The sequence below is a fragment of the Dipodomys merriami genome, unplaced genomic scaffold (genome assembly GCF_024711535.1).
Source record: "Dipodomys merriami isolate MVZ:Mamm:240054 unplaced genomic scaffold, mDipMer1.0.p SCAF_50, whole genome shotgun sequence".
Lineage (NCBI taxonomy): Eukaryota > Metazoa > Chordata > Mammalia > Rodentia > Heteromyidae > Dipodomys > Dipodomys merriami.
The window spans coordinates 543,429-554,374 of record NW_027206069.1 but is presented as its reverse complement, the minus strand read 5'-3'; the positions used below and the strand labels follow the sequence as shown (position 1 = coordinate 554,374).

The 10,946-nt window shown below is 63.0% G+C and overlaps 1 protein-coding gene across 5 annotated transcripts; it reads left to right on the top strand.

The window, feature by feature from the left end:
* Nucleotides 1-3,816: 3,816 nt before the first annotated feature.
* On the top strand, nt 3,817-10,151 carry Zbtb42 (zinc finger and BTB domain containing 42). 5 transcript variants are annotated; one of them, XR_011367117.1, is made up of 4 exons: nt 3,817-4,724; nt 4,886-5,997; nt 9,244-9,288; nt 9,710-10,151. XR_011367117.1 is itself a non-coding variant. In XM_069997438.1 (2 exons), exons 1-2 carry the CDS (start codon nt 3,921-3,923, stop codon nt 5,360-5,362), a joined length of 1,281 nt encoding a protein of 426 aa, XP_069853539.1. In that variant the 5' UTR covers nt 3,817-3,920; the 3' UTR covers nt 5,363-7,139. The 5 variants fall into 5 exon arrangements, 2 of the variants coding, with proteins under 2 accessions (XP_069853539.1, XP_069853540.1); XR_011367116.1 differs by having other exon boundaries at nt 9,244-10,151; XR_011367118.1 differs by lacking the exons at nt 9,244-9,288; nt 9,710-10,151 and adding an exon at nt 6,125-7,139.
* The last annotated feature ends 795 nt before the right edge of the window (nt 10,152-10,946 follow it).

The window sequence follows — 10,946 nt, the reverse complement described above, 5'->3', positions numbered from 1 at the left end:
CGGCCGGCCTGTTTTTGGGAGAGGGGTCAGCTCTGTTTTTCACCCAGCGCTCACCTGAGGGAAAAAGGGTGTAAACAGAGTCAGGTTACGCCCAACTGAGCACTGGGGAAGGAGTCAGCGGCTGGACGTGGCGCTCCCTCACCTGGGCTGACCAAGAGAAAGGCTCCCGGCTCCCCCTCGGGGGTCTCCGTTCTGCTCCCTCCCCCCAGCGCAGCCGTCCAAGCTCAGACTGCGGGGTCCAGGCTGGAGCCCCGGCCCACACTGACCACCAGAGGCTAGCTCTGGGGGCATCAGACCTGTGTCCATCACTCAGCACTCCCCACACCCCCCCCCGTCCCCAGGACGGCGTGGGCCAGGGTGACCACAGTGACCACTGGGAGCCAGCAGGGTGCCCTCTTGTGGGAGATGCCTGGGATCCTCACCCCAGGCGCCTCTGCCCACGTTGTCTGCGCCCTGTGCGGCCAGAATCCATACCAGTGCGTCCAGTCCCGTCTACCGGGGGCATCTGCCCTCCCCAACCTCTCAGTGGCCCCCTCTTCCATGGCCCCTCTCCAGGAAGTCCCTGCTTCAAGAACACTCCCTCCTGCCCCACCAGACAAAGCAACTTCAGGGCGCAGCCCGGCTACTGCCAGAACTACTGCCGAATTCCACAGCCAGATGTTTCTAGCAAAAAACTGCTGCCTCTGCCCTGGTGGACCGGTGCCTCCCTCCCCAAGCACTGGGGACATCCTGTCACCTTCTACAGCTGCTGGCATTCAACAGGGCTTGAGGGCCAGTGTCCCCAGCCACAAGGTCTGGGCAGCTGCTACAGGGCAGAGCCTTGGCCGCTCCCAGGCCAGATGGTCGCCCTGAGTCTGGACACGCTCTGCCCAAACCACGGCCAACCTAACTGGGCTCCGTGGCCGCCTCCTGTTGTGCACCTGAACCACACTGGCCAGCCCAGAGGTGCTGGAGCCAGGGGCTCCTCAGGCTCCGTGCACCAACTCAGCAGCCGGGGTCTGCCCCTCCTCCTGGAGTGGGCATGCAGGAGGAACCTGAACTCAGATTTTCCAAGCGGAGAGACACAAGGGCTTGTTTCCCACTGTCCCCTCTCCCACCCCCGGCCTGTCCCCGGCTGGACAGACCTCCTGGGTCCTGCAGGAAGTGTGGACCAGCTCTGCATTCCAGCAGCCAGATAGGACAGGCAAGGGGCCCCACTGGGGAGGATTAGCACATCGCCAACCCACCCAGGCATTTGTGGAACATTCATTCTGTGACTGGCCAAAGACACAACAGTGCGCAACACAGCAGCCACAGTCCTGACAGCAGGGAACACACCTGGCCTGACCACTGGCCAGACTCCCTGCAAGCCAGACAGGCAAAGAGACTGGGTCACGGGATGGGGTGGCGGTTCAGGGAGACCACCCTAGCTAAGGAGGTGGCCCTCGGATGGGGACAGGAATGAAGAGGAGACAGTGGGAGGCTCTTTGGGGAACATTGCAGAATGTATATGACTGATAATAACGAGGGCCCTAGACACTGGTGTGTACCAGGCCCCACTTTGAATGTTCACGAAGTCTCAGGATTTTCTCAGAGTCCATTTTCCTCATCTGGGCCTGCTCAGCAAGGGACAGACCTGAGGCCCCAGGTCATGCCCAGGGCTGACAGGGGCAGGGGCAGACAGGGCTCCATGCCACACAGGCTCAGAGGAGGCATCAGGCCACCATCTAGAACTCTCTGGGCATCTGAAATAGAGAGGACTCATATGAGAGCAGGTCCCAGCTGCCTCTTGGCTGTCTTAGTGGCTGAGTGCCACATGACTCTAGGTACTGAGCTCCAGTGGTCAGATTTAGGATAAGCACACAAACATCCAGTCAACTTTGCATTTCAGATAAACAAGGAATCTTTTTCAGTATGACAGTGTGTTTTTCCTTCTGTAGACTCTTCCTCCTCCCCTCCCCATACCTCCAACCTCCTCCCCTCCCCATAACTCCAACCTCCTCCCCTCCCCATACCTCCAACCCTACTTTTTTTGTTGTTGTTCTTTTTTTTTTTTTTTTTTACTTTTTTTTTTTTTTTTGTCACTTGTTGGGGCTTGAACTAAGAGCCTGGGTGCTGTCCCTGAGCGCTTTTGCCACTTTGAGATATAGCTCCACTTCGGTTTTGAAGTGATTAATTGGACATAAGAATCTCACGAGGACTTTTCTGCCCGGGCTGGCTTCAAAGCATGATCCACAGATCTCCTCCTGAGTGCCTAGGATTATAGGCCTGAGCCACTGGCTCCTGGCTCAATCCTGCTTTTTTGCTGATTCTGGAGATGCTATCAAGCAAACTTTTCTGCCTGGCCTAGTCTCAAATCAGGATCCTCGAGGTGTCAGTCTCCTGAGTAGCTACGGTTACAGGCCTGAGCATCAGTACCCAAGGTCCTCCTGTAATCTTTACAGCCAGGGTGAGCGCCAGGTCTTGGCAGCGGCTCAGGCTTGCACACAGGACCCCTGAGGTCTGTCTTGTGCCACAGGAGTTCCCCACCTGGCAACTGAACGTCCCCAGTACCCGAGGAGCAAGGCTCCGGGCCCTGCCCTCTGCTTTCCCAGATTCCGTTCTGCCCGTTCACCTAGATACCTGTCCTTGCCTCCAGCCCTGTCCCACCCTGCCACCCTGCTCTGGCCTCCTCCGCCCAGCAGTTTTGGCTGTGCAGGTCTCCGTGTCCTGCATCCATGCCCGAGGAAAGCCAGAATGGAAACCTGACTGGGGGGGGGGGGGCTGCCTGTTGCGTGACCCCTTGACCCTGGCCATCTTACCTCCCCTCCCTCACCAAAAGGTATGAAAATGAGAGTGCCTGTGGGGGGGGGCTGACTTCAGCCCACTGCTCTGCTGTGGTCTGGGGGTTTCCTTCCTCCAGAAAAGCTGAGTCCTCTCAGCCCTCAGGACGGCCCTGGCCTGTGTCCCCATGCCCAGGTGCCTGCCCCGGCCTCTCTAGGGCGCCCAGGCCGCCCGGGTGCCCTCCGCGGCCCAGCGGGGTCCCCGGTGCGGGAGTCGCCGAGCTCCAGGGCGGGAAGCGGGCCCCAGCGAGCCGGGCGGGCGTCGGGGAAGCCGGGCGCCTTCCTCCCGAGGCCCGCCCCGCCCCGGGCGCCGCGCCCGGCCCGGGCCCGTCCGCCTTCCAGGCGGTCCCGACGGCGCCCTCCTCGGGACGGCCCGGGGCCGGCGGTAAGCGCGAGCCGCGAGCGGAGTCCGGCCGGCGCCGCGGGGACCCCGGGGGCGCGGGGCCCCGGGGGGGGGGGGCGGGCGACAAGTATCGCGAGAGCCCCCACCCTGTCCCCGGACCGGCAGGGGCGGCGGGGTGACCTCAGCGGATCCGCGCTCCGGGACGCGGCCCGGGCCCGCCCCCTCCGGGGCGCGATCGGGGCGGGGCGAGCGGCGGCCCGGCCGGCGACTTCCAGCGCGCCCCGCCCGACGCCGTCCGGGTCGCCGCGCCTCCCGCCGGGCCGCGCCTCCGGCAGCCGAGCGCGCGGGGCCGGCCCGGGAGGGCGCGCGGCGCGGGGCGCGGAGGTGAGCGCGGGGCGCCGGGGAGGGAGCGGGGGCGGCGGGGGCGGGGAGGCGGCGGGGACGAGCGCGGGGGGCGGCGCGGGGGGCGGACTCCCGGCTCCGCCCGCCCCGCCAGCCGCTCCCCGCGGCCGCGCCGCCTTAAATGGGGCCGGCGGCGGGCGGCGGCGGGCGGGCGTCGGGGGGCGCGCGGGCGCCCGGAGCCGAGGTCCGCGGGCCGGCCGGGCCTCCGGCGTCTCCGCCCCCCGGGCCCCGCCCCCGGCGGCGCGGCTCTGTTTACTTTCGGTCGAGTTTTTCCTGCCGGGGCGGCAGGTGCCGGGCGGGCGGCGCGCGGCTCCGCGTCCGCCCCGGCCGGGCTGACCCGCCGGTTGTGCCCAGGTGATGCGGCGCGCGGCGGCATGGAGGTCCCGGGGCACGGGCGGCGGCTGCTGGCGCGGCTGAGGCGGCAGCGCGCCCTGGGCCTGCTGTGCGACTGCTCCGTGCTGGTGGGCGCCGCGCGCTTCCCCGCGCACCGCGCCGTGCTGGCCGCCTGCAGCGTCTACTTCCACCTCTGCTACCGCCACCGGCCCGGCCGCCGCACCGTGCGGCTCGACGGCCACATCGTCACGGCGCCCGCCTTCGGCCGCCTGCTGGACTTCATGTACGAGGGCCGGCTGGACCTGCGCGGCCTGCCGCTGGAGGACGTGCTGGCCGCCGCCAGCTACCTGCACATGTACGACGTCGTCCGGGTCTGCAAGGGCCGGCTCCGGGAGGACGCCCGGGGCCCCGCCGCGCGGGCCCCGCCGCCCGCGCCGCCCGGCCGGCCCGCCGCCCCCTGCCCGGCCGCCCGCAAAGCCGAGCTCCCGCCCGCAGGGGTCCGGGCCGCCCTGGCTCTGCGGGCCTCGGGGCCTCCTCCGTGGCAGAGCCCGGGAGAGTCGTCCGGGGCCCTGGACCTGTCCCTGAAGCCCGGCCCTAGACCAGAGCCCGGCAACCCGGCCCGCCCGGGACCGGAGGCCGTCCGCAGCCGGGGGCAGCCAGGGGCCCCGCCGCCAATGAAAGAGGAGCCAGACTCGACGTCTGAACGGGAGGATAACGGCAGCCCCCGGGGCCCCCCAGTCCGTGCCCCTGCCGAGCGGGCCGCGGACGCCGAGCCGCTGCCCGTCTGTGAAGCTGGCAGCCAGCAGCTGGGGCTGGACGCGGAGCCTGCGGCGGGCGTGGAGGAGGTGGGTCCCCGCGGGCACCTCTGCATCTGCCCGCTGTGCTGCAAGCTGTTTCCCAGCGCCCACGCCCTGCAGCTGCATCTCAGTGCCCACTTCCGAGAACGGGACGGGGCCCGGGCCCGGCCGGCTCCCGATGGCACCGTGCCCACGTGCCCCCTCTGCAGCAAGACCTTCTCCTGCACGTACACGCTGAAGAGGCACGAGCGGACGCACTCGGGGGAGAAGCCCTACACGTGTGTGCAGTGCGGCAAGGCCTTCCAGTACTCGCACAACCTGAGCCGGCACGCCGTGGTGCACACGCGGGAGAAGCCGCACGCCTGCCGCTGGTGCGAGCGCCGGTTCACGCAGTCCGGGGACCTGTACCGCCACGTCCGCAAGTTCCACTACAGCCTGGTCAAGTCCCTGCTGCTTTGATGGTCCCCTGCATGGCTGGGGCTGGGCTGGGGGAGGGAAGGCAGGCCCTCATGGTGGAACCGTGCATGGAAGAGGAAGTTTGGGTAGACAGAAGCCCCCAAGGCTGGATGGCTCCAAGTCTCCACCTGAAAATTCCTGCTGCTGCTGCTGCTGCTGCTGCTTGGGATGAGCCCAAACTGGTGACTTCTCTGCCCCTCCTGTGCCAGGTTGTGCCCTGCCTAGGCTAGAAGAACACTTCCTCAGTGTCCCTTCCTGCCAAGTCCCCGGGGTGTGTGTGAGTGTGTGTGTGTGTGTGTATGCATGCACTTGGATTCAGGCGTCCTCCGTGTGAGGTGGGACTTTCCCGGCTGCCCCTTTGATGCGCTTGGCGTCTTTATGAGTTCGGTGTCACCACAGGACAGTTGTCGGTGAGCAGCCAACAAGGTGTTGTGAAGGAGTGTCTCAGCGGGTGGCAGCTGGAAGCCTGCTCAGGAGGACTGGGGCGCCAGAAGCCCCAGCAGGGGTCCAGGAGGCATGGCTGGCATCACGGGTCACAGCTAGCAGGACCCCAGGGCAGCATGAAGATGACTGGCTAGAGCCAGTGGCCCTGGAGTTTATTGGTGGGTGGAAAGTGGATCTTGATGCACTAACTTTGTACAGAAGATTGAGACCTGGGAACCAAGTTCTCTTCAAAGACCTCGGAGGTTGGCAGGTGACTGTGTGGATGGATGACAGACCTGATTACGACATCCAGGGTGCTTCTAAGGAGGCAAAAAAATGAGTCGCTGCTATGAGCTGAACTCTGGGTGCGGGAGTCTGCCGGACCCCTGCGGGTACCCCAGGGGCTCCAGGGCCATCTGAACAGTGCTGAGAATAAGACCAGGTGAGTCAGGGCCTCGCTAAGCAGGGCAGCCTCTGGCCTCCGGCGTCGGGCATGGCTTGTGGAAGTGGCGGGGGGGGGGGGGGGAGACCACCCAGGCCAGAGCCACGGCTCCCGCCTTCCTCTGCAGCCTCGGGCGGCACGGGAAGGACACGCCTCTACCTTGGCAGTGGACCGCTCACCCACTCTCTAAGCAAGTCTTGCTACGGAAGTTCAGCGGTTGGGGGGAAGCATGGGGAGCCCCAGCCCCCTGGAGAGTTGCCTGGACACCCGTGGTCCCCAGACCTTGCCCAAGTGGCACTGAGGGTGGAGTCCAGCCAGATCTAAGTCGTTGCCCCTCCTGATAAGCTTGATGTGTTCATCTCACCTGCCCGGCTTGGAGGAAGTGGCCGCTGGCCTCTCCCTGCTCTGGCCAGATCCCGGGTCACCTCCCTGCAGGCTCTGGCCTCTGCTGTTGGGTCTGTAGCTAGCCTGGGAAGCCAGTTCCTCTCAGTGGTGCTTGGAGGCTGCAGGCCAGAGAGCGGAGGACGGGGGGTGGGGGGAACTCCTGCTTCTGAGTGTCCAGTTCCTGATCTCAGGACCAGAGTTTGCACTCTGAGCCATGTGCTCCCGGAGCAGAGGCATTTGTCTGTCTGTCAGTCTGTCTGTCTGTCTCCTGGCCCGTGATTGGGCCTGCAGCCCAGCAGGTTAGCAACTCCAGCACTGCCCACAGGGGGCCCAGTGCTACTGCGTCTCTGGTTTCCCCTGGGTACTTGAGGCAGACACCAAACCTGGATACCATGAACACTGGACTCCTTGTCTTCTGGGTTGTCACTGTGAAGCTAATGTAAAGAGACGCAATCAGCTTTAACATTGTGCCCGGCACAGTTCAGGTGAAATGCACACAGCTATGTCTGAGACACTGTCTGTGGGAGAGCAGAGGAAGGGGTACGAGCCCGGGTCCAGGTGTGGCTGCTGCATAGGTCTCCAGGGCCCCTGCTTCTCTGCCCCAGGAAGGGGACTCAGGCGGGAGAGGGCTCTTCCTGCCTGGCGCGTGGCTGGAAATTCGTTTGCATGGCCAGCCTGTGCCACCCTTAGCAATGTGTGCTGTCTTCCTGTCTCCACACTGGCTGCATGATGGCAGAGTAATAAAGCCAGCACAGGTGGACACGGCTATGGTTATTCTGGGCACAGGAGGGGCAGGAAGGGGAGCCCTGCAGGCAGGGCGACGGAGGTGGCATGGTGCACTCGGCTCTGCCCTGCACGAAGTGCTCCTGCTCCGTGGGAGGGTGTACCCCCTTTCCCCGGTCTGGGGGGGGGAGTGTCAGGGAGGCTGGGCTAGGTGGGGGAGGTGGCCTGGGTGAGGGAGAGTTCTGTCCTGCATCTGCGGTCTGTCCACCCTTTCCCGTCCTTGTCTTTGGTCTCCTCCCACCTCACTGAGACCTCCCACAGATTGGACTGGGTCCCGGAGGCTGGCCCCCAGTGGAGAGCCAAGTGCCGCACTGCCCTCTGTGTGTCCCCCCCCAGTGGAGAGCCGAGTGCCGCACTGCCCTCTTGGGGGTTAGGTGGGAGGCAGAGTTTCCTAGAGCCGTGGTGAGCCCTCTCGGGGACAGGCCCTGGGTGACGGCCTCGGTGTCTGCCATCAGCCAGCCATCTACCCAGGCCAGATGTCCACTCCACTGGAGAGAAGCCGGGGCGATGCTGGACCTCGAGGTTAGACAGCTGGTACCAGAAGGCCCTGCCAGTGCCCGGGCCAGTGGGTCCCCAGCCTTCCTCCCACCAAGCCTGGCCTGTCCTGCAGGAGGCCCTGTCATGTTCCCAGTTGGGCCCATGAGTCACCAGGGCCTTCCCGGCCTGGCAGGAGGAGGCTGTTACCATGACAACACAAAAGAAGGCCCGCCTCAGGTCCCCTTGGAGAGGGGCCTTCCCGGGACCCCTCCAGCCTCCTTCTTGGGCAGCACGGCCTTCCCGGCCCTCACTGGAGCCCACCTAGCTTGTCCTGCTTATGCCTCTGGCGTAAGCCGTTGGCGGCCAGTTGGGAACTTCTTTTCCTGCTGTTTGCACACTGGGACCCAGAGTCAGGGGCCTCAGGCCACCTTGCGAGAGCGGCTGTGCGGGCAGCAAGGACAAAGAGAGGTCCAGAGAGCTCGGCAACGCAGCATAGATGGCGCCAGGCCATGAGGCCTCACGGTGAGCACTGGGGCGGGGCTCTGGACGGGGTGAGGTGAGTGGATGTGGGCCTGAGCAAGCTGCCAGGCGGGCGCCAGGAGAGACCAGACGACCAGACTCCCCCGACCCCCTTCCCAGCCCTGGCCACGGAGCTGCCCAGTTGAATAGCCTTCCCAGACCAGAATATTTTGAAAGATTCCCCCAAAGAACTTAGGACAGATGGTGCAGGTGTGTCTCACACCTGAACCTCCCAAGTATTGCTCCATAACTGATCTTCCATAGCTTCTCTCTTCCCAACTTTAAGCCCAAATTCTTTTAGCCACACAAACTACATCGTCACAGCCATGGTCTTCAGTACAAAGACCCCAACATCCACCCCATCACCTGAATAACTACCTCCACTACCTGTCCCTCCACACGTCCATCTGTCCTGAAAACCACGTCCATCACTTCCTCTACCTCCATCACCACTTCCGCCTCCAACACTACTTCCATCTCCCATCACTACCTCCACCTCTGTCATCGCCTCCACCCATCTCTATACCTCATCTCTATACCTCCACCCATCTCTACCTCCACCTGCATCACCATCTCCGCCCCCATCACCTCCTCACTTCCACCACCTCCGCCATGACCACTTCTAACTCCTTCAGTCTCGTCGCTGCCTCCATCACCACCCTCCCACAATCCCTATCCCCTTCTGTAGCGACCATTGCCTCGGCCACCTTTCCTGCCACGCCTCCTTGCTTCTATGGGCAACTCCTGACTCTGGGGCGGCTTCTAGGGTAAGGAGGTGCTTGAATGGTTAGCATGCTGAGAATTGCCCAGACCAAGGGCTCCACTCTCCTCCCAGTATCTGTACTTCCTTCTTCTGCCTTCCAGCTTTCAGTTCCTCCATCTTGCTCCTCCTCTACCACCACTCCTGGCACAGAAGACAGCAGATCTGTAGGGTCCTATTACAGGCCTGTGCCTCTCCTAAGCATGTTCCATGGAGAGAGGCTCTCTCAGCCTCCCATGGCGTAGGCCCTGCTGATCCTGCCCACCAGCCACCTGTCCTGTCCCGTCTCAGGACGCCTTATTGCTTCCTCCCCTCTACTGCAGTGTTCACACATCTCAGATGAAATGAAGATTCCCACCCCTGGAAGGGTGAGTGCTGGGATGCCCGTGAGCAGAGACCTGGGCCTTCACTGCTTCTCAGCCAGGCTCTGTTCCTTGAGCCCTTGTTATGTGCCAACTTCACCAAACCAAAGCTCTGAATGCATGCCATCACGTGCGGCCCCCTCCCCATACTACATACAGTAAAGAAGGGCAAGACCAGTCCACGTGCAGAGGCTGTGATGCCAGGGCGGTGTGGTTGGACTGGGCTCCCTGGATAGCCATGAGGAGCAGAGATAAATTCTGGGGAAAGAGGCATGCTTTAAAGTGATGAGGAAGAGGCACTGAGGTGATGAGGAAGAGGCACTGAGCGGGCAAGAGCCGGCAGCCAGGGGGCCAGCCGGAGGAGATCGCAGCATTGGCCGGTGTTGATGTGGGCTCAGAGAGCACTGTGTGCCCACTCCCTTGCCAGATGTCCCCGGCAGAGCTTCCCATGCTGCCGCCTGGCCTTCTGCAGCGTAACAGATCAAGCTGTTGGTGCCAGTCACCTTTTAGAGGCACGGAGCTGAGACTCTTCAGGTCTGAACAGCCCTGTAAACCCTGAGGATGCCCCTGTAGAAAAGCGCGGAACCCATCCAGAGGAAACACAGGAGCAGGGTGGCAGCATGGCCCACGCGGCAGCACGGCTTCCTAGCAAGCGGGAGGCCCAGAGACCCAAAGCCAGGACTACCAAGTAAACCACAGGAACTTCATTCAACAGGAGGTGAGAGGAAAGCGCGCGCGTGCACGCTCACACACACACACGGCACAGCCTCCTGCCCACATCCCACCATGCCTCCATGCCTCCTTAGAGCCTAGACTGTGACCGTGTTCCCCACCCTCCCAGGGCAGCCCTTGAATGCATCTGCTTTCCCTCCCAGGCAGCCCTGCTCGGGGGGCCGCAGCAGCTCTGTGGAGGGCTGGACACTGGTCAGCGTGCTGTGAAGCGTGGCACACGGCGCGGAGATGACATGACATCATGCTCTGCTGGGTGATGTGCGCTGTTCTGTAACACTCGGCGTTTGATGCGCGCAGCAAGGCCGGGCGGGGCCCTGGCCCTGGCATTACCGTGAGGAACGGATGCTAGCATTTTCTTGTGCTTGTTTCCTTTTGTGGGTTTTTTTTTCTTTTTTTTTGAGACTGGGTCATTTCATGTAGCGTGGGCTGGTCTGGAACAAGAGATCCTCTCTGCCTGACCCTCCACGTCCTGGGATTGCAGATGTACACACCAGGACCAGCAATTTCTAACAAACTTAAATATGTACCTGTTATTGGACAATTCCATTGATGGGCATTACACAAGAAATAAAATGTGCACCCACAAAGACTCCCCGCCAAGCGCGTGGTAGCTTTAGCTGTTGCTGTCAACGAGCGGATCTCCACTCAAGTGCATGGCTGCAGGAGAATGGTACCCTAACTGTAGAGGGGTCACATAGTGGAAAGTTGTGCAGCCGCGAGAGCAGCTGGCCACACGGAGCAGGGGAGCCCTCCCCGCAGCGGGGAAGTGGCCCTGTGGACAATGTGACTGTGCTGTTGGTTCTGTCAGGCACTACACAGGGGGCTGGACAGTGGGGACCACAGGTCTCAGGGTCAAGTATGAGCCCCCTCGGTAGGAGAGAGCGACTCTTGGGTTGATGGACATTTTTAGATTTTTATAGGAGTGACATAAG